This window comes from Fusarium phalaenopsidis (genome assembly GCF_050370095.1).
Source record: "Fusarium phalaenopsidis strain FUZ10S chromosome Unknown contig_32288, whole genome shotgun sequence".
Taxonomy (NCBI): domain Eukaryota; kingdom Fungi; phylum Ascomycota; class Sordariomycetes; order Hypocreales; family Nectriaceae; genus Fusarium; species Fusarium phalaenopsidis.
This window is the reverse complement of record NW_028145412.1, coordinates 427,589-448,977: the sequence shown is the minus strand read 5'-3', so window position 1 is coordinate 448,977 and position 21,389 is coordinate 427,589. Positions and strand designations below refer to the sequence as shown.

At 53.5% G+C, this 21,389-nt stretch overlaps 8 protein-coding genes across 8 annotated transcripts; 4 read left to right on the top strand and 4 right to left on the bottom strand.

Annotated features, from left to right (window-relative positions):
* Positions 1 to 369: 369 nt before the first annotated feature.
* Positions 370 to 3,854, top strand: LRP88_03695 (NAD(P) transhydrogenase beta subunit-domain-containing protein; the record flags this gene model as incomplete). Its single annotated transcript, XM_083240308.1, has 6 exons — positions 370 to 472; positions 534 to 1,657; positions 1,726 to 2,251; positions 2,341 to 2,631; positions 2,687 to 2,857; positions 3,202 to 3,854. The coding sequence occupies 6 exons, from the start codon at positions 370 to 372 to the stop codon at positions 3,852 to 3,854; spliced, it is 2,868 nt and encodes a 955-aa protein (XP_083103598.1).
* Positions 3,855 to 4,287: 433 nt separating this feature from the next.
* LRP88_03694 (NADH ubiquinone oxidoreductase subunit NDUFA12-domain-containing protein) lies at positions 4,288 to 4,902 on the bottom strand (the record flags this gene model as incomplete). The annotated part of the gene is made up of 4 exons (XM_083240307.1): positions 4,288 to 4,339; positions 4,388 to 4,656; positions 4,781 to 4,801; positions 4,852 to 4,902. 4 exons carry the CDS (start codon positions 4,900 to 4,902, stop codon positions 4,288 to 4,290), a joined length of 393 nt encoding a protein of 130 aa, XP_083103597.1.
* A 326-nt stretch (positions 4,903 to 5,228) lies between these two features.
* Positions 5,229 to 6,800, top strand: LRP88_03693 (CDP-diacylglycerol--glycerol-3-phosphate 3-phosphatidyltransferase; the record flags this gene model as incomplete). Its single annotated transcript, XM_083240306.1, has 3 exons — positions 5,229 to 5,396; positions 5,464 to 5,789; positions 5,840 to 6,800. 3 exons carry the CDS (start codon positions 5,229 to 5,231, stop codon positions 6,798 to 6,800), a joined length of 1,455 nt encoding a protein of 484 aa, XP_083103596.1.
* A 164-nt stretch (positions 6,801 to 6,964) lies between these two features.
* On the bottom strand, positions 6,965 to 7,882 carry LRP88_03692 (mitochondrial 54S ribosomal protein uL4m; the record flags this gene model as incomplete). The annotated part of the gene is made up of 2 exons (XM_083240305.1): positions 6,965 to 7,746; positions 7,795 to 7,882. The coding sequence occupies 2 exons, from the start codon at positions 7,880 to 7,882 to the stop codon at positions 6,965 to 6,967; spliced, it is 870 nt and encodes a 289-aa protein (XP_083103595.1).
* A 396-nt stretch (positions 7,883 to 8,278) lies between these two features.
* Positions 8,279 to 9,654, top strand: LRP88_03691 (mitochondrial 54S ribosomal protein mL38; the record flags this gene model as incomplete). The annotated part of the gene is made up of 2 exons (XM_083240304.1): positions 8,279 to 8,789; positions 8,840 to 9,654. 2 exons carry the CDS (start codon positions 8,279 to 8,281, stop codon positions 9,652 to 9,654), a joined length of 1,326 nt encoding a protein of 441 aa, XP_083103594.1.
* Positions 9,655 to 11,189: 1,535 nt separating this feature from the next.
* LRP88_03690 (bZIP transcription factor) lies at positions 11,190 to 12,178 on the bottom strand (the record flags this gene model as incomplete). Its single annotated transcript, XM_083240303.1, has 2 exons — positions 11,190 to 11,263; positions 11,317 to 12,178. The coding sequence occupies 2 exons, from the start codon at positions 12,176 to 12,178 to the stop codon at positions 11,190 to 11,192; spliced, it is 936 nt and encodes a 311-aa protein (XP_083103593.1).
* A 3,293-nt stretch (positions 12,179 to 15,471) lies between these two features.
* Positions 15,472 to 16,006, top strand: LRP88_03689 (replication factor A protein 3-domain-containing protein; the record flags this gene model as incomplete). The annotated part of the gene is made up of 3 exons (XM_083240302.1): positions 15,472 to 15,624; positions 15,699 to 15,801; positions 15,939 to 16,006. The coding sequence occupies 3 exons, from the start codon at positions 15,472 to 15,474 to the stop codon at positions 16,004 to 16,006; spliced, it is 324 nt and encodes a 107-aa protein (XP_083103592.1).
* A 2,938-nt stretch (positions 16,007 to 18,944) lies between these two features.
* LRP88_03688 (Rho GTPase-activating protein) lies at positions 18,945 to 21,301 on the bottom strand (the record flags this gene model as incomplete). The annotated part of the gene is made up of 3 exons (XM_083240301.1): positions 18,945 to 21,089; positions 21,137 to 21,184; positions 21,233 to 21,301. The coding sequence occupies 3 exons, from the start codon at positions 21,299 to 21,301 to the stop codon at positions 18,945 to 18,947; spliced, it is 2,262 nt and encodes a 753-aa protein (XP_083103591.1).
* Between the last annotated feature and the right edge of the window lie 88 nt (positions 21,302 to 21,389).

Sequence of the window (21,389 nt, the reverse complement as noted above, 5' to 3'; positions counted from 1 at the left end):
CTCGGGTCCCACTCTCAGCGCCCCGTGGCCCACTGCCCGGGGCGGCTAATAGAACCCCGGGCCAGGGCTTCTAGGTCCGAGCTCCAGCGGGCGGGCGGTAGGAGGTGACTCGAACGAGGAATGCCGAGTGACGTCCCAGACAAGGAGGGAAAACACATGACACGGAGACGAGGTCAGCCCCTCTTCGGATGACCCTTGATGTCTGTCTTCTTTTTTTCTCTCTCTTTTTTTCTAGATTTTTTTTTTAGAGGTGTCTTCCTTTTGTATGTTTAGAGACGCGAGTCTCAGAGAGTACTGTATCAGCTAAAAGCAGCTCTTCTCCGATCTCGCTGCTGGCCTCCATGGGCTTTCTCCATCATGGTAGCCAACATGCTTCGTCCGCTGGCCACGACCGCGGCTCCAGCCTCGGCTTCTGAGCTGTGCGCTTCCTCCTGCTTCGTGTCAAAGCAATTGAAGCGTTACAAAGTCCGAGGTGAGCTCTCTGAAGCTGCTGGAAGCTCCTTTGACCCGAGCTAACTAGAGCTTTGCTCCAGATGCCATCCTCTCCCGTCGCAAGCAATGGCAGAGCACGTTTGCCTCGTCTCGCCAGCGCGCAATTGTTCCTGCAATCTCGAAGCCTCTGGCATTGATTCGTCATGTCTCGGTTCCTGTGACTCCTCCTCGGACTTATTCCACCGTGGTGCTCCCCAAGACGACTCCCTACGATCACCTCACCGTTGGCGTCCCCACCGAAATCTTTCCTGGAGAGCGCCGAGTTTCTCTGACACCTGCCAATGTAGCCCTCTTGAAGAAGAAGGGCTTCAAGCAGGTCCTCGTTGAGCGCGGCGCTGGTACATCGGCAGACTTTCTCGACGCCGCTTATGAAGCGGCTGGCGCAACTCTCGTAACTGGTCCCAAGGATGTCTGGTCCAACGCCGACATTATCCTCAAGGTTCGCGGTCCTGGTCTTGGTGAAGTCGACTGCATGAAAGAAGGTCAAACCATCATCTCTCTGCTCCAACCCGCTCAGAACAAGGAACTCGTCGAAAAGATTGCCGCCAGGAAAGCCACTAGCTTCGCCATGGACATGATCCCCCGTATCTCTCGCGCCCAGGTCTTTGACGCTCTCAGCAGCATGGCCAACATTGCTGGTTACAAAGCTGTCCTCGAGGCTTCAAACGTGTTCGGTAGATTCTTGACTGGTCAGGTTACAGCCGCTGGAAAGATCCCCCCCTGCAAGGTTCTGGTTATCGGTGCCGGCGTCGCTGGTTTGAGTGCTATCGCTACTGCTCGTCGCATGGGAGCCATTGTCCGTGGCTTCGATACTCGATCTGCTGCTCGTGAGCAGGTTCAGTCTCTTGGAGCCGAGTTCATCGAGGTCGAGCTTGAAGAAGACGGATCTGGCGCCGGTGGCTACGCAAAGGAAATGAGCAAGGAATTTATCGAGGCTGAGATGAAACTTTTCAAAGAACAAGCCAAGGAAGTCGACATCATCATCACCACTGCATTGATCCCCGGAAAGCCTGCCCCGAAGCTCCTCAAGAACGATATTCTCGATGTCATGAAGCCCGGTAGTGTTATTGTCGATCTGGCTGCTGAGGCTGGAGGAAACTGTGAAGCTACCAAGAAGGGCGAGCTGGCTGTTTACAACGACGTCAAGATTATTGGTATGTGGCTCGTAGAAAGCGAGATCTTCTGCTAACTTGGACAGGATATACTGATCTGCCTTCTCGTTTGCCAACTCAGTCTTCTACGCTCTACTCCAACAACATCACCAAGTTCCTGCTCTCCATGGCCCCTGAACCCAAGGCTTTCGGTATTGATCTCTCGGATGAAGTTGTCCGAGGCGCCATCGTCACTCAAGACGGAGACATTCTCCCACCGGCTCCTCGGCCTGCACCTCCTCCTGCACCCGTCAAGACCGAACCCGTCGAGGCAGCCCCTGAACCCGTAGCTCTGACCCCCTGGCAAAAGAAGACCCGTGAAGTCGCTGGCGTCACAGCCGGTATGGGCGGCATCATGGCCCTCGGCAAGTGGACCAGCCCTCTTCTCATGTCCAACGCCTTCACTTTTGCTCTGGCTAGTCTCATCGGTTACCGTGCCGTCTGGGGTGTTGCGCCTGCGCTGCACTCTCCTCTCATGAGTGTCACCAACGCCATCTCTGGTATGGTCGGTATCGGCGGTCTGTTTATTCTCGGAGGTGGATTCTTGCCAGAGACTGTTCCCCAGGCTTTTGGTGCTCTGAGTGTTCTCCTCGCCTTTGTTAATGTTGGTGGTGGCTTTGTCATTACCAAGCGCATGTTGGATATGTTTAAGCGTGAGTTACTCGAGACTCTTCGGAACTTGACTAACAACGTATAGGACCTACTGACCCCCCTGAGTATCCTTGGCTGTATGCTATCCCCGCTGCTCTTTGCGGTGGAGGCTTTGTTGCCGCTGCCTCTACTGGAGCTGCTGGTCTCGTCCAAGCCGGATACCTCATCAGCTCAGTTCTCTGCATCGGTTCCATCTCCAGTCTTGCTTCTCAGGCTACTGCCCGTATGGGAAACATGATTGGCATACTCGGTGTCGGCACTGGTGTCCTGGCTAGTCTTCTTGCTGCTGGCTTTACACCTGAGGTTCTCACTCAATTTGGTGGTCTCGCCGCTCTTGGTACTATTGCTGGTAAGTATGCCCGAAATAAGAAGTACGACTTCTGACAGTATAGGTTTCCTCATTGGCAAGCGTATCACTCCTACCGATCTCCCCCAGACTGTCGCTGCTCTTCACTCCGTCGTCGGTCTCGCTGCTGTCCTGACCAGCATCGGCAGTGTCATGGCTGATGTCATGGATCCCTCAACACTTCACCTCGTAACAGCCTACCTCGGTGTTCTCATTGGTAAGTCCGCCGATCCTGGATCTTATAAATACTGACCTTTTAGGTGGCATCACATTTACCGGTTCCATCGTTGCCTTCCTCAAGCTCGGTGGCAGGATGAGCTCCAAGCCCAAGATTCTCCCTGGACGTCATGCCATCAACTCTGGGCTGCTGGCTACCAACGTTGCTACGATGGGAGCCTTTGTTACAATGGCACCAGGAAGCCCCATGATTGCAGCTGGAGCACTCGCTGCCAACGCTGCACTGAGCTTCATCAAGGGATACACAACTACCGCCGCCATTGGAGGCGCTGACATGCGTAAGTAGTTACAAGCTCTTCAAATTCAGATGCTAATCATTCGCAGCTGTCGTCATTACCGTCTTGAACGCTTACAGCGGCTTCGCCCTTGTCGCCGAGGGCTTCATGTTGGATAACCCCCTCCTCACCACCGTCGGAGCCCTAATCGGCGTCTCCGGTTCCATCCTCTCATACATCATGTGTGTCGCCATGAACCGCTCCCTCACAAACGTCTTGTTCGGAGGTCTCGGTACACCGACAGCAATGCAAGAGTACAAACCCCAAGGTGAAGTCACAACAACATCTGTAGAGGACCTCGCAGATGCCCTCCTCAACTCTGAAAAGGTCATCCTCATCGTCGGCTACGGCATGGCTGTGGCAAAAGCCCAGTACGCCTTGTCCAGCATTGTCTCGTCTCTGAGGGCCAAGGGCATCACTGTTCGCTTCGCCATTCACCCCGTTGCTGGCCGTATGCCTGGTCAGTGCAACGTGCTCCTCGCTGAGGCTAGTGTGCCGTATGACATCGTCCTGGAAATGGACGAGATCAACGACGACTTCCCCGACACGGATCTTGCTGTTGTCATTGGTGCTAATGACACTGTTAACCCCATTGCCCTGGAGAAGGGTAGCTCCATCGAGGGCATGCCTGTGCTTCACGCCTGGAAGGCCAAGCAGGTTGTTGTGATGAAGAGGAGTCTGGCCAGCGGCTACGGTGAGTGATTCCGGTCACTTTAGTGATTGAACGCTAACAAGAGCAGCCGATGTCCCCAACCCCATGTTTTACATGCCCAACGCCAAGATGTTATTCGGAGATGCTAGAGTCACTTGCGAAGGTTGGTATCTCGTCCATCCCCAAGTCCCTCGCTAACCAGTCCAGCCATCAAATCGGCCATCGAGTCCAAGTCGTCGTAGAAGAATCTTGAGCGATTTTCATATATAGTCGATCGATTTCTTTACAGGAAAGACCATGTGGAGGAGCTCATAGAGTCCAAATGTTTTGCTAGATCCTATACCATTATCATTCACTGGCTGCAAGGGACAGCCCACGCAGCGGCTCGATTGATCTGAATGAATTCAAGACCCTTTTTTCGGGTTCGTCTTTTTGACAGTTTGATTGTCTAACCGAGATTCATATGTACAGTGTTCAGCTCGCTCATGCCCGGGGAGCAGCCACAGGCTCCCATGCCGTGATCTTGGACTTGGCCCTAGAGAAAGTCAGCATGCCACCATCCATAATTTCACACCAAACGCACGTGTTGTAGGTCTTAAAGGCTCCTCGGCTCTGGGTATAGTTGGGGATGGCCTTGGTGGGCTCAAAGTGGCGGGTACCCGGGGTCAGCAGGGCATCCTCGGTTGGGGGCTTGTCGACGGCGTAGCTGATCCACGAGTGCCATCCGGGCTCGATGTGGGCGGCATCGTAGTCGTGCTTGGCGTACTCGACCCAGCGCGTTCGGAGGGGCAGTTCCTCGTTGTTCTCAAAGTACTTGTTGCCCGCGCGATCGGTACCGATGAGACGACCGTACTTGGTGTCACCTGCGCTGGTCAGAGAGAGTCGAGGAGAGTCAGAGTTGAAACGTACCGATGTACTATCCGTAACAAACAGACGTCGTTAGTCAAGCTCGAGTGGTTCGGTCGTCGGCACATACCAGCATCTGTCGGAAGTAATCCTACTCAGGGTCAGCATTGGAGCTCAATGGCGGTTTTCGAAGGGACTCACCTTGATTCCAACCTTTCGCAGGTTGGACAGCGTTCGCGTAATCGTCGACATGGTTGCGGTTCAGCGACAATTGACCTCAGCGTGCAACGGGGGATTGAGGGTCTTGATCGGCCTCTGGCGATGAAGTGATTACCGGGACGGAAAAACATCGGCAGAACCTCTTTGTGACGGCATGCAGGTACGTACCCACAGCTTCTCAACCAGAAATATCCAGGCCATTAACAAGCAAATCTTCAACACCACGTCAAGCTTCGACAGGTACCCAATTGAGCTCCGAAATGCTCGCACGGAGCTGCACGCGATGCACGACTAGGCTCCGAGCCGCACGTCCCAAGCCGAGCGTCCCACGACCGAGGATTCAGCGAAGACAGTATGGAATGTCGGCTGGCGCCCCGGGTCCGGCACCGGCGTCGAGCCCTGCGAGCGGCGTAGGTGCTCTGGCGCCGTTTGTCAACGAGTTGGACCGTCTTGCGCCGAGCTTCGATGTTCGAGGGGACCAGATACAGATTATTAGGACGCCGACCGAGTTCTACGAGACGCTAAAGGTATGAATCTCGACGGAGTGTAGTGGAATATGGCTGATGGGATTAGGATCGGATACGAAAAGCCCAGCGACGCATCTTCCTGTCGACACTATACATTGGAAAGTCGGAGCGAGAGCTCATCGAGACGCTACAAGAGGCATTGAGGAAGAACCCCGAGGTCAAGCTCAGTATCTTGACGGATGCCCTCCGCGGCACTCGAGAAGCCCCAAACCCGTCATGTGCGTCCTTGCTGGCGCCCCTCGTGCAAGAGTTTGGGGCAGATCGAGTCGAGATTCGCATGTACCACACGCCGAACTTGACGGGTTTGAGAAAGGAGTACATTCCCAAGCGTATCAATGAGGGATGGGGACTGCAGCACATGAAGCTATACGGAGTCGATGATGAGATCATCATGTCTGGGTAAGTCACCAGAGACATTCACATGAGCTTGACTGACTTGTTAGGGCAAACTTGTCTACCGACTACTTTACAAACCGGCAGGATCGGTATCACCTCTTCTCATCCAAAGAAGTGACGGACCACTTTTGGAAGATTCACTCAGGGGCCACATCGTTCAGTTTCCTCGTTCAACCCTCAGAAGAACCAGCAGGCTTCACCCTCTCATGGCCAACAACAAACTCGGCTCCTTCACCTCTCGAAAAGCCTCAATCCTTCATCAAGCGAACCACATCGACGCTGCAGGCCTTGATACATCCCACCTCTAAGCCGACTCAGGACATTTCAGATACTAGGGTTTACATGCTCAGTCAGATGTCCCAGGTTATGAAGCCTGATACATCGACTGAACTCCCCATCATCACTCACATTCTCAAAACCCTCGCCTCGCCTGCATATCGCGACTCTTCGTGGACATTTACAGCCGGTTACTTTAACCCGGCTCCCTCTTTGACAAAACTCCTCCTCAGCACCGCCTCGACTTCAAATACAGTCATCACCGCTGCCCCTGAGGCAAATGGCTTCTACAAGTCCAAGGGCGTGTCTGGACTCCTTCCAGATGCTTACACCCTTCTTGCTCGTCGCTTCGTTCATCGCGTACACCACGAAGGTCGTGATGAAGACATCACTCTCAAGGAGTGGCGTCACGGCATGGTTGGCCAGCCTGGAGGATGGACATACCATGCAAAGGGTCTTTGGGTAACCATGCCTGGCGATAAGCACCCCGCCATGAGCATCATCGGAAGCTCCAACTACACCAAGCGAAGTTACTCTCACGACCTCGAAGCTGGTGCCCTGATTGTTACTCGCGATGAGGGTTTAAAGGCTCGGCTCGCAGACGAACAGCTCTGGCTCCAGGAGCACGCGACAAAGGCGACAAGAGACGACTTTGCGAAGAACGAACGAAGAGTAGGACTCAAGGTCCGTGTCGCCATGTGGATTGTCTCCCTAGTTGGTGGAGCGTTGTAAACATATTGTAACATACTGTAACACTTGATCTTGTAGAATAGACAGTAGATGGAGGCGTTGTTGACGGGTCTATGACATGATACCCAACTTCAACCTTGCTCGAATCAAATCTTTTGACGTTCAGGTTGTATACACAATAATACAAGGCTATTCCTACACGGCTCTTATGCCCCAATCACCCTCGTCCCCGTCGCAGGTCCTCCCTTGACGAGACCCTGCATCACGACCCGGCTCACAAGGTCGCTCTGGTGCTGCTCAATCATCTCCTTGAGCACGCTCCTCTCCAGCACCACCTTGCCCGTCTCCAGAAGATCCTTGACGTCCACGTCCTCGAGATCCAGTGCCCGACCTTCCCAGGGGACTTGCTCCATGGCCTCGAAGAGGGCCTCGCGGCGGTTGCCCGTCACAAAGAGGGTGCGGCCGCTAGCCCGGCCAAGACCCAGGTTGCCCAGCATGCCCGTCACGTACTTCTTGAGATATGTCTCCTTCATCCCATCCTTGAGGTACTTTCCAGCAAGCAGCTCAAAGTCGGTCGGCAGAGCAAGATCCATACCATCCTCACACACAATCAAGTCGCCCTTTCGGTAACGGTAGCTCAGCGCAGTGCGCCAAGCCTTGTCGTAAACCTTTCGGTTAAGACCAGTTCCAAAGTCGCGGGGCTTAGGTCCAAACACCTTTCCACCACCTCGGAGGAGGGGACTCTGCTTGGTGCCGAGACGGGCGCGGCCGGTTCCCTTCTGAGGTCGCATCTTGCGGTGCGAGCCGTTGACCTCCCAGCGGTTCTTGCTCGAGGCGGTGCCCTGGCGGGTGTTGTCGCCCTCGTAGACGACGGCGAGGTGGAGGATGTCGCGGCGGAGGGGGAGGTAGAGGTGGTTGACGGACCATTGCTCGAGGGCTGTGGGCTCGAGGGAGGGGAAGCTGTGAATTGTGAGGGGGACGGTCGAGACTGGGTGTGTCAGTAGAGGTTGGTTTAGACAGTAAGTGGGAGACTGACTGGGCTTCCATGACTCTAGAATGCCCTGAGGGGTATCGACAGACTTAGCGACAGCAGGAGCATCGGTAGAAGACACCTCTGTAGCCATTGACCTTGTGAACGTCTTGCTAAGAGCAGCCGGCTGGAGAACGTTAGATGCGAATACCTCGAAAGACTCTTCCACTCACCCTAGCAGACACCCGCAGCGCACCCATGGCCTCGGCCAGGCAACCAATTCCCTTGCCCGCCATTGCAACAGTTTCCACGTATGATCCTTTTGTCGTGGATTGGCGTCGGCTTGCAATAGGCCCAAAGAGTGATGCCGATGTTGGTTCCGTTTCTCAAAAACCGTGATGCTCGAAAAGTGGTTCGGCATCTTCCGCCTCCGGTCCCCGACTTTTTTGTGGGGCTGAGCCAGTGCAAACCATCCCCAAGCTTTTTCTCGATATTCGAGATATCCAACCGAGAACGACGACCTCGAATTACCCCTCCACAACGCTTCAACATGTCGCGTTGCCAGGCCGTCGTAAGGCCGCTCGCCCGGCAGCTGCGGCCGCAATGCGTCGTCCGACCCTTCACCACTGCCATCCCCCGGCCCGCCGAAGTCGAGACGACACAGACTCCCACCGAGACAAACCCGCTCGACCTGGATCCCAATACCGTACTCCCCGAGTTCGAGGCGCAGGTCATCAAGGCTGGAAAGATGCCAATTGGCTCCCGTCGTCGTCGCGTCGCCATCCGCACCACCGGCGACCTCCCCTTTGAACACCTGCCCTACCAGGCTTTCCAGGAAGCACGCAAGATTCTAGCCGCGGACCGGGAGGAGAAGTTGGCAAAGATCACGAAGGAGGTGGAAAAGATTGCTTTCCTCGAGAAGAAGGACCCCAATGAAGTTCAGGGCGGACAGAAGATGAAGGATGTCAAGCTGGCTAGTCTGCGGAGACATGTCGACAAGCTCAAGATTCTCGCCGATGCCAACGATCCCATTGTCAAGAAGCGATTCGAGGACGGCCTGGGTATGCAATTGAGCCAATTGAGATACTGTCACAGTCACTAACAACCCCAGGCGACATGAACAAGCCCATCTACCGCCACTATGCCGAAAAGAAGTGGCGCTCCTACGACCACCGCCTCATCACCCAGCGAATCAAGCAGTTCAACATCGTCCCCGACGTCCTCCCCAAGCTCGAGCCAACCGCCGACGTCCAGCTCTACTTCCGCAAGCTCAAGATCCCCCCGGGACAGATCGTCGACAGCCTCGTCAGCGAGAACGCCCCCAGGCTGCGCGTGCAGGTCTTTGACAAGGGAGAGCGTCTGGTCACCGTCGTCGTCGTAGACTCGGATGTTCCCGACCCGGAGAGGGACACCTTCTCCAAGCGCTGCCACTACTTGGCTGCCAACATTCCTCTCAGCCCCGCAGACACTTCGCTGCCCCTGAGCAGGATAAAGGCCGAGGACCAGCTCGCCGTGCCCTGGCTGCCCGCCTTCTCCCAGAAGGGTGCCCCCTACCACCGTCTAGGCATCTACCTCCTCGAGCAGAAGCCCGGCGAGCGCGTCGATGTAGCCAAGCTCAAGCAGCTCTACTCCAAGCGCGACGGCTTCTCCCTCAAGTCCCTCCGCGACAAGTTCAGTCTCACCCCCTTCGGCTTCAACCTCTTCCGATCCGTATGGGATGAGAACACTGCATCCGTCATGAAGCGCCACAACATCGAGGGCAGCGACGTCGAGTTCCGACCCACGCGCGTGCACAGCATGAAGCCACCCGTCAAGCCTCGCGGATGGGAAGCCAAGCGCCAGGGACCAAAGTACCGCCACCTCTGGAAGTACACCAAGAACATCAGGGGCATCTCCAACTCGAGGGGCTGGATCAAGAGGAGGTAGAGCGGAGGGGTCATGTGTATCATATCACTGTACATTTAGATGGAGTCAATGTAGGACTACAAGACAAAAAAATATGCAACTCATGTGCTACGATGAATGGAATGATGTGGATAAGAATGGTATTATATGTAAATTCACTGTGATGTGGCCAATGTTGGTGATTGTTGCTCAACAAAGAGTTATTTACCAATATCAAAGACCAAAGATATACCATATTTAGAGTTTAACCACAGGCATGCCAACCAGTAATCGTCTCTCAATCTCATTCCCTTTCCAATCAAACAGTTTCAACCGCTAATCATACCGTTTTACCTCTCGGGAGCTTTCCCTTTTGATAGAGTTCCTCTGTGGCAACCATATCGCCACAACCTTGCCTCTCCAACTGTCAACAACCCGGACAGAAAATCCCGATAAGGTCGATCAATATCCTATTTCATCTTAAAATTCGGGGTCCATTAAGGCCCAATGAGGGGTCCAAGTTGTGGCAAAATAGGGGTTTGCCACCCACCATGGCAAACTCAAAAGTTTGATAAATCCCATATCCCCGGGATCTAGATTCTCAACTTCATCCTCACGTGGACACCATCATCTTCTCTTGGAACCGGTAGTTCTCATCGGCTTCAGTTGTCTGGTGGCAAGTTGTGCTTGTCTCCCGTGTTCAGTGCTGATGTCTATCACAGATTAGCCTCAGTGACAACAAGTCGGAGGATATCTTCTAACGGTCTGAATCATGACAATACATGGTAAGGTTAGACCTTTCCAAAGTTGGAGCCTGTTCCCTTTGTTAAATATTCGAGACTGTTTGTACAATCGCCACATACTACACATCTACCCTTGCCTTTGAGTTTGATTCAAAGACGAGACTCTTCCCCAGTTTCCTTATCTCTCTTCAGTGTAGCCCATATTTCCCCTTCGAGTCAGTCATGTCAAGAAATAAGCTCCATATGAGGCCTGTTGGTCACCCGCCGTGGCAGATAGCACACTCCACGAAAAACACGTCAAATCAAACTCAAACATTCGTGAAAGCATCAAGTCATAATCCATCACAACACGCCTTACCCCCTTTCCCAATCCTCATGCTCATCCTTTCATACTCGTACTTGACAATCATCTTCCAGCGAAGTCGCCAAGGGTATAAAATTCCTCGCAGAAGAAACTCCATAGACAGAGTTTCATTCAGAAATCTGTCCGCTGCCCAACTCCGTTTTGAGATGATACCCCCTGTTCTGTCCCCCTCTTGCCCAGTATCCTCTATAGTATGGTCGTTCGTGATCCGTTTAGAAGGACATGTGCCCATCTTCTGCTTCTGCACCCATTGATTTGCCCTGGTATAACACGTTACTTGGGAAAATCAAAGAAATATAGACGCTCGACTCGTGATCGACATGTTGATCGAATCTAGTGGGGCAGAGTCAAGTAACTAAGATAGTTATCTTGTTCCACCTCAACCCCTGGCTGCTTGATTGTCGAGCATCTTGAAGCAAGTGCACCGCCTTTCTCATATTATGTCGTCGACTCGTTATTGTTCATGGCTCTTAATCCAACATATCGTCGGGCATGTGGTCATAGTTGATCTCTGACTCTGTCGACTTCGGTATAGTTGTCATGACTAGAGCACAGCACAGTTAGCATTATCCTCCGAGTCTGGAAAGGTCGACTCACCACTTGAACTCCGACGACGGTGATGGTGGCAGCAGTTAATACCATTACAGTGCGCCTGGCCCGTGTGGTACTCGGCTGCCGTCCGTTGAACAAACTTTCTTGCCTCATTCTCTATCCACTGGTTGATGTTGGAGTCGTTGCAACCAGCATGCTGCATCAGTTGGTTCTTCATCTTGCTCACTTCTCCGAGGAGATCGTTGTATTCTGTCTGGAGGGTCGAGTGTTGGTGCTCCAGTCCATATCTCGTCTCCTCCAAGTTGTTCACCCACTCCTTTTTCTTCTGTCGGCACTTGGACGCTGCTATCCTGTTGCGCTTCAAAAACTTGCTCCTTTTTGACGACTGTCCGTCATCCATATCTTCCTCATCTTCATCTTCTTCGACAACTGTTTCTTTTGCGGCTCCTGGTCGGCGTGGCGGAGATGCAGCTGATGCTCGTCGACGGTGCGAGTTGGTGCTCCTCGTGCTCTTCCGAGCCTTGGTATTCGTCTCGCTCGCTATCGAGTTGATAGATGGTATGGAAGACTTGCTCGAGGTACGTGATGTCTCGAAAACCGGTTCGCTTGACGTGGTTCCAGGCGAAGACTGTGCCTCGGTCGGGGGTCTCGGACTATCCGTGGAGGTCGTCGGTACCACGGTCGACAGCTCAGGGGGAAAGAAGCCAACGGGGTTGTTCAGGGCTGGATTCCACATGGCAGGATTCATCATGAATTGAGTATCCATGGGCCTGGAGGGGTTTGGGATCGAGCCCTCGGTCGTGCACGCGTTGAGCATGGGGTCGATGTTCGCGTCGTCCGTGGCAGCCAACATGTAGTTGTTGCCAAACTGGTTGGTCTCGTCTGCAAAGTTGTTGCTGCTGTTCATGATGACTGTCCTGGCACCCGTCTGAAAGGCCCGTTCAACGTACTGTTCCTGGCGTGGTAGCCCAGGCCCCAAGGGGCGAGGTTTGATTCTCTACGTTCAGAGTGCGCGAGACTATCGCGGCAGATCTCTTAAACGATGGCAAGCTGATGTTGTCTCAGGCACAGATACAGTTCTCGATCGAGCTTCGCGGTACCGGTTTGGGTCGAGGACACAAGAGGCGGATAGGGAGGGGTGTGTGGTGGGTTTCGACAATGTCTGAGCGACCAGCTTAGAAGGGTAGAATCCAGGAACGGGTGGCAAAGTTGGCAACCTAAAAGGGGCGATATTGTCGATTTATTGCCCGAGATATTGGCCGAGTTCGGGTCCAGAGCCCGTCGTTGAAAGACCAAGAGAAAAGGATGCAGAGGGAGGGTTGTGTCGCAACTTGAGAGGGTGGAGGAAGGCCACAGAAGCCAACCAGGTTGAACCAGGGCCAGCGCCAGCGGAGAAACCGATCCGGCTCAAGGAGACACCTCCGATGACCGATGAAATAGTCGATTTCCAAGGCACATGTACCTTGAATAGAACGGCCAAGTCTGTATTTCAGTTGAAGGCGAATTTGCCTTGTTTCGTACTTGTTGCTGCTGTTCGATTATTCGTCCGGAGAGGCCGTAGACGTCCGCCACACAGCCAATCGTCAACAACTGAAGCTCTATTGGAGAGATAGACTTGAAGATAGGATTAACTGAAGCCACACGGCTAAGCCACGAACTCCAAAAGAGTATATGTTCTCGATCGATGTTGCTGGGTAGAGATGAGTATGATGGATCCACAAGCTGGGACTGATGTAACAAGTCGACGGTTATATCATGTTCACGCGAGACGCGACCATTAGTAACGGGTGCTTGCGTCACTTGGTCTCTAGTCTTGGAGATCGGTGGGCGGACTGTAAGGATGTATCGATTGATTCTTTACAGTGACAACCGGGGTCGAGGGAGTAAAGGTAAGGGGGTGGCGGTCCAAAGCACAGTAGAGCAGCATGTACAGTCGACTCAACCAGTGAGGTCTGCAAACGGGATATGTCCGGGGACTATCATTCGCAATTGACGGGGAGAGCTTCTGGAAATGAACCAGGGTGTGGTGGATGTACTCTATAAACGACAGTGGGAGTTGACTGTGGAACGCTGCAAGTGACTTTGAAGGCCGGATGCCCCGCTTTGTTGACTTCTTTGTCGGCGAATGGCAAGCAGAGCGCAACAATTACTGTACGGTACGGCGAGGAACAAGCCGTCGTGTGATACGCCAGGTAGACTTGGCTCTGGAGATGTCAGCTTCGAGAGTGGCGGTACGCTAATGGAATGTCATCCCGCCTCTGTCCGCAGAGGAGAAGTGGAAACGAGGCGATGGTCTATCTAGATGATGGCGAGCCTGATGCTCATGACGGAAAGGTGTCGACGCTAAAGCGTTGCCGGCAGAATAAAGACAACCGCAGCTAAACTATTAGCAACTCATCTTCGGTGGTATCTTCACTAAATGTACTGCGTCTGCATTTCTTCCAACCAGTAACCCAGGACGGATCTCCTCCGTGGAGGTGTCGGTTCCTGGAGGCCGACCAATGGTTAGCCTGGAGCAGAAGCCATGTACTCCGCAACCTTTGGACAGTGCGGGAGAGACTGGGCTCTCGAGACTCGCCGCCCATACGCGGCTCAGAGCTGAGGGTGTGGTTACATCCTCGGGATACGGCCCTTCAGCTGTGGCGTTCAACATCTCCGGCCCCGTCTCAAACGGCGCTTCGGGTGAAGATGTCTTCCTGTCCGGCGTCCCGGATGGTTATCCTCGACGATGAGGGGCACATATTCCCAGACAGGGAGGTCCTGGGTAACTTGGACAGTGTGTTTTTGACTTGTGCTGCAATTCTTCCATCTAGGCACAAGCTCGAGTCAAGTGAGGGGTCGAGGCATCAAGGTGATCAAGCGCATTCAGGGTCCTTTTGCGGCGCAGTTTCATGTCCGATCCCAACTGTTGGACACAGTAGCCAAGAATTCCACAGTATGCACAATGAGGTGGCTCTCCGGGAAAAAAGTTGACAGATGGGCGATAAATCTTTGCCATCTGAGAGGTGGGTTTCTCAAAAGAAATCTGCCTGCCGTCATACCGTACCTATGAGCGGTCCTGTGTGCCTGTGTTACCGCGGTGCGATACTTTTCTCGTTCTCGCCGACTGAGAAATAATACCAGTCGATCTTCAATTGGCAGGTTTTCAACAGACGCAACGAGTAACGATCGTCTGGGGCCGCCTTTTCTTCAGACTGACCACTGAACTGCGAGGGGGTCATCAGATGCTTCTCAGTCAGATGCAAAAAGCCGTTTTCAGGGTCCATCCAACTCCCACCAAGGGTGGTGGCACCCTTGAGTGAGCCGGGTTTGCTGTTAAAACGGTCCCTGTACCGTTTCTCCTCTGTGGCTAATGGAACCAGGGGCAATCGCAGGGCCACCAGTTCGCAGGGCCACCAGTTCGCAAGCAATTTCTTACACACGCCTCTCGTTACATCGTTGTAGATGCTCCAGCTTTTCAACAAGAAAATTTCGAATTGTTTGTCGTGGAAAATGGTTGATCGCACTCAATCAGGCTCCGGAGGTTTTGATCCGGAGTGTTTGCTCCGGGGACTCTCTGCACGCGGTGCGGGGTCCAGTTGAAGCGACGCCAGGATGGCAATGCTGGAAAGACACAATGGAAAAGTCTGCAAAGAAAACAGGGAAAACCGGGAAAACAGGTTATCGAGCGGCTGACATGGCTTGGCTAGCGGGATTATCGGGGAATTGGTTCGAGCCGGCCTTCAGGGGAGACGGTCGCTCCGGGGAGATGCCTAGGTTGGTGATTTTGATGTGCTCGCTTTTCATGCCGCAACAGGCAAGTACCAGGTCATCCATGGCAGGTTCATATTGCAAGATTCGTGCAGATCTGGGCGTCGACATTGATTCTTGATGCTTGAAGATCCTGTGTTGGATGGAGCTGTCTGCCTTGGAGCATCAGGGTGCTCTTGGAGGTGCTGCACCACGTGCACAGTCACCTGACAAGATCTACTCTCAGGCATTCACGCCACGTGACCTCGCGACATCCTCAAACGCGCTCTGCCCCTCCCACGGTTATCGCCAGCTGCCTCACCACTTTCCTTGACGCCCGCGCACTTCATCGCCCACAGCTTTCATCTTCTTCCCGGCCAAACGCGTAGAGCCACTCTCTCGGGCTCTTCGCACGCTCTTATTACTTTTCTCTCCATATCCGTTCTTCGCAGGCGAAAACCAAACGCAAACATGGCCGAGCAAATGTCCACCCCGCGCATCACTGCACCATACCTCGACAACTTTGTCGGTCGAGTTATCATGCTCGTTGGCAAGGTCACACAGCTTCGGGGTGAACAGGCGACTCTGGACTCGGACGGAACAGTCACTGTGCTGCTGAACAGGGTACGTTTAGCAATCCGTTATCAGCCTCCCAGCGGCAATGTAACCTCGACATGGAAAGCTAACAAACACTCCAGGATGCGCATCTCGCCAATGGAAACTCTGTCCAGGTCATTGGAAAGGTCAACCCGGACCTGACGATCAAAGTTTTGACGTCCCGGGATCTGGGGAACAGTGTGGGTAAGTACCATCATCTGTCGTCACCATGACCGTTGCGCGCTTCTCAGCTGCGCTTAATGCGCATGTCTACCTCGACACCTTTCTTCATACCTCAGCGTGACATGTTGTATGAAAGCTCTTGTAGCTAACTGGCATAGACTTTGGCCTTTACTCCTCTGTCGTCGAGGCTACACATCGACACTCTTCCATCTTTGTTGGGAATTGACTTGGGCAACCAGATCATGGCCCTTCCCAGTCACAGGCTTACACCACCCGTGTGGCCATGGTCTGGACCTCCCCTGAAGAGTCTAGGACTCTCTCTCTCCCCTCCCACCAACGACAAGCTTCTTACGATGAACGAAACGCAAATTCAAACACCATCTCCCCTGGCTCCCCCTCAACCTCCACTATCAGATCTTCTAGACCTGCCCGCGAGGCGTACGCCGCTGCCCAGAGATTGCAGCGGACGACGCATGGAGACAGCAGACCATCCACATCAATGTCCTTTACAACTTCGAGCTCCGACAGGATTCTTGGCCGCAGCTTTGAATCTCGATCTCCCAGCCCCTCTCCATCATACATATCTCGAACACCAACTCCAACGCCGCCACAACCCCTCTTACCGCCCCTCCCCTCTCCTCCAGAAGATGACGGCTATCCATCGTATTCGACAGACAGATCGCAGACATCGACCTTTACTCCGCAGTCGAATCAGAGCCAACAAACCTCACAACAAAGTTACCAACAAACCTCCCAGCAAAGCTCTCAATCTATACCCTCCGCTCAGCCTTACACCCCCGTGGCTCCTCTCTCCCCTCAGTCAATGTCATCTCCAAGCCTCCTCCCCTCCTCCCCGCCCATGACACAGCCACGAGACGACCCCTTCCAGACCTCTTACCCGGCGCCAGTCCCCGCAATTTCTCTCCTCTCCCCGCGACGCCACCCCCGTCCGGCTGCCCACCGGTTCCCCGCCGGCCCCTCGACAACAACTCCGAATCTCAACGACCCAGACTCTGCGCTGCTCGACTCCGTGGTCGAAGGAATAGGGCGAATTCATGTGACAATGGGCAGAGACGATGCAGGGAGGTGGCGAATTAAGAGACCGCCTGGCATGAGATCATAGCATGCTCCCCGTCTCGGTCCCATTTGCCACTTGGTATACTGGGGATCCGGAAGATTTTATCAGTAAACATGACACAGTATACACTGTTCTCTCACGTCCCTCGATTTTGACAGGACCCCGCGTCGAGGCAAAAACGATGCTAGGAGGGATCGACACTCGAAAACCAATCATTGCCGGTCATGCGCACTTGAGAATTAAGGGTCCAGTTTGGAATCAACAAATGGGTTATCAAAGTCGATTTTTTGGCATGGCATTTGGGACCGGTAAATGCAAAAAGGGGGTCGAGATTTCAAATACCCCAAAAGGACCTGTCACAAAGACGTCTCTCCATGTACATACTACACAGTGAGGATCGACTTTTACATGTGCAGGTTCCAGAACAGATGACAACCATTGCAGACCCTGCATTGATGATGAATGAAAAAGATTATCAATTTGCCCGATGGCGATACTTGGCCCCAAGTCTTGATATCCATACACCTCGCCACCTCCTGACCTTGATGCTCTAGACTGATGTGAATAATCAAAATGTGCCTGCTATAGCCGTCGCCACCAGGGGCTCATGACCAACTCAATGGATCTAGACCCTTCCTGCGCCTTAAACTCCCTCCAATAAGATATGTCCCTCGATTGGCTGCCTCCCATCGTGTGTCAAACGTTGCCCCTGTTCCTCCTCGAGATGTAAGAGTTCCTGTGCCGCCATCCAAATTTCAACGGCACTTTGGTTGATATCCTTTGCCGCTCTGTTAGAAGCGTTCTGGGCCCGTTTAGCTTCAGACAATGGAGGACTGTCCGGAGCACCATCCGTCTTTCCCGGACCATGCAGACACTTGCGAATTCGGGCCGTGACAACGCCAGCGTCCTCTGTTCTCCTAGAACCGTCGCTCTCGTACTTCGCAGTTCTTCTTCCCAATGTCTGTCCCTCTCTCGATTCATCCTCGTGACCCGTGTCGAACGCGTCGTCACTCAAGTCGTGTGGCTCTGTTACAGTGGCTGCCTCTTGAATACCCCTGAGTCGAGCTGTGAATCGTTCAAACACCTTGATCCTTCGTTCTGCGGCTTCTGCCCTCTCCTTCCACATCTGTGCCTCCCTTTTTGCCTCTCTCAGTTGCTGACTTAGTGTTCCCACGTCAGCGTCTTCTTGAACCTCGAGTTGTCTTCTTAGGTGAAGTGTCTCTTCTGTCTTCTGGTGCAGGTGGCGTTGGAGGGTTCGGATCTGTGCAAGCAGAGTTGTTGCACTTCCGGGTCGTGAGATGAGGGTTGAACTGTCATGAGTGCTCCTGGAGGTGGATTGGCCATCTTGGAGGTTAGAAGACGATGATGAAGGCCGGACAAGGTTGAGGTGGTGAGCAATAGGGGGTTGCTCAGGGTGTGGGATCATGGTACCCAAACTTGGTGGGTTCTGCAAGGAGACCTCAGGCGCGTTGTCTCCTGGCACAGGCTTCCTGGGTGGAATTGTCTGACGGTTCGCCAACATTGCAGGATGTTCAGACTGTTGAAGTTGGACTGCTCTGAGAGCTGCCTTTTCGCCAATGGAGGCTCTTAATTCGTAGTCGCGAATGTTGGGGCTTTCTGATGGGTGTTGAGAGTGGGTTGGTGTCGAAATATTGGGCAGACTGTGCCGTCCCAATGTCGAACCCGAGCTTGAATGGCGCATGGTCTTGGCGGGAGACGATTGCGAAAAGCGAGGTATGAAGCTGTGTGTCATGCTTTCGGACTTTGTTCTCGGTGGTGATGAATCAGTAGAGCATGTGCCACCTTCAAACCTAGCAGCTATGGCTTTGACGCTTCGTGGTTTGTTTGCCGCTTCGGATGCACACCGTCGCAGGGACGTCAGAGGTTGTCTCTTGGGGATAAGAGAAGCCCATGAGGGAGAGTCCGGCAGAGGTATTTCCTCTGGTGGTTTGCCAGAATAGTCCGTCTCTTGGTGTTGAACATCTCGAATACCCTCATCCAACTCACCAGGGTGTCGGGCCTGGGTAGAAACGCTTGATTCGTGAATCTTGGGTAATCCTCCCCCCGGTGTTCCTGGAAAGGCACTCTAGGCCGCTCTAAGAACCTCGGGAGAAGACACCCCATGACACGATACATTCTCTTCGGTTAGACTGAGAGGTGTTTGCATCGGCGAGTAAAACTCCCTCGGCGTTGGTACAAGGGAAGCATGGTCCGCAGGTGCTTTGCTGTCTCGTTGTGTAACCACATTTGAGGCAAAGTAAGTGTTCTCACCGTTCTGAATGGGCTCTCCCATCTTGATGTCCGGAATTCCTTGCCTCTCAGTGTGGTGACTGGCAACAGAGTTTCTTTGCTGCTCTGCTGCATCCAACGCCTCCAACTGCTTCATATCCTCGGCATGAGCTTTAATCGCTGCCTCCAGGGCCTCTTGTTCTGAAGAGAACTCGAGATGAATAGATTGAGAGTCGCGAAAGTCTGTCCCTGTTGATGATTCGGTAGTTGTCTCTGGCCACTCGACAGCAATTGGTTGATGACCAGATTTCTTTCGATGTTTATCTTTTGCTGGGTTCTTCTTCCTTCGTATCGCATTCTTTCGCTCAATGGGAACATCCTTGGATGCTTTGGGGGGCTTGGGTTTGGAGGTATTCGTGGTATCTGGTCTTTGCTTCGATTGCAGGCGAGAAGGCAAGCTAGACCTTCTCGAGAAGCCCAGCAGTGTCGGCTCCTCCAGCTTGCCACTCAGAACATCTGCTAGGGTCTCTCCAGTCTCTCTAGATCTAGTAGAGCCGGCTCTCTGCACAAGAGGTGGCATGGATTCTGGTCTCGACGAGGTGTTGACATGCCCAGGTCGACAGCAGGGTGTGCCATCCTTCTCTTTACCAGAGACAGGGCGTCTGGCCAGGCTCTTTGCATCTCGAGAACTACCATCATCTGGGCTGGTCTCTTCGACAGTCGGACTGAGAATACCAACGCTAGGTCGCGTAACAAGTCTTGTCGATCTTGGACTGCTGTGGCTCCTCGACCGTTGTCTTGATACTCCGGGCGTCGGCGTTGCCAAGCTTGGGCTTCCCTCTCTAGGTATCTCTTCGTGTCCGCTGCTCCAGGTCTGATCCCAGCCTTGAGGTTTGGTGAGGACGAAGTTGGACTGAGATGATGGCAAAGGTTCGTGTTGTCGGCCAGGGTTGGACAACTGTTCTTGTCGATGAACGTCCAAAGACTTCATCTGCCGCACCACATCCCGCCAGTTGGAGATGAGCATCTCTGCAATAGTGTTTGCAATGTGGATCTTGTCTACCGTGGGAGGGCGTGAGTCCTTGGTCTCGGACGCCCTTCCCCTGCGACGGTCTTTGTGAAGTTTCGGGGATCTCAGGGGAAGCACCAATAGTCCTGATTTCGGGGTGGCCAGCTTCATGGTGTAGTGTTCCAGCATGTCTCCCAATAGCAGTGGCCCAAAGACGATGCCAAGCGCATTGTATCCCATCAAGTCTGTAGTCGGCAGTGGGCGTCCTGATTCATCTTCCCTTGGCGTAGTCTCGGCGTGTCGTCCAATCAAGCTGAGCAACCCAAATACAGCGCAGATGAGCTCTCTTCGAAACTGCGACTCAACTGTTGCGACGGCCAGGGCAATGAGTCGTGCCCGTACCCTGGACTGTTTCGTGCGAGTGAGCTCAGGATCTCCTTGGAGCTGGGAATTGACAGCAACAAAGGCATCAAAAAGAGGCAGCGACCCAAGGATGCCGCCAGGTATGACCGAGAGAAGACGTTTAAAGGTTGAAGCGACATCGTTGACAGAGGCATGAACATGTGTTGGCAGGGTAGGACATCGGACAGTGCCCGTGATGCCAACATTGCCATGTTCTATGCAACAGTAATAGTCGTATAGGGTATTGACAACCCGAATAGATCCTGGAATGCGAAAGATGCCTCGAGTCGGAACATTTTGAGAGAGGTAATGCGCAGTAGCACGGATGCTGGTCGGTAGGACGAGAGCAGACGGGGCGTACTCGGAGGGAAGATAGAGCGTACTCTTGCCGCAGATTCGTACCATTGTCTGGAGGTCAAGCCTCTTGGGGGATTCGTTGCGGTGTAGCAGACTGTGGGCAAAGTCCGAGACGCTTCGCTTGTGACGGGGAAGTTGATGTGCCGGTGGCTTCATCGGCGTAGGCTGACTAGAGACGGACCGTAGGATGCGCCGGAGCCATGATGGTTTGCGAGGGCTTGTAGGCTGGTTTGTCTGAGTGGTTGTCAGTCTTGAGTAGCAAACAGGGGATGGAGACTTACAGAGTTCCGAAAGTCAAAGTCCTCAATGACCAAGATCCTTACTCCGTGCTATGGTCGTCAGGTATATTGATAGTCCCATATAGAAAAGCTCCTCACCTTGGTCGCGAGGCGATTGTACTCTTGGACAAACGATGCGCGGTCTTCCCATTCGTCTGTATCACTCATGATACCATGATCGCCACTGCTGGTCGTCCATGTTCTGCTGGTATGCAATGTTGGTCCTCGATCCGGCCGGGAAATAGGACCTTGAAGA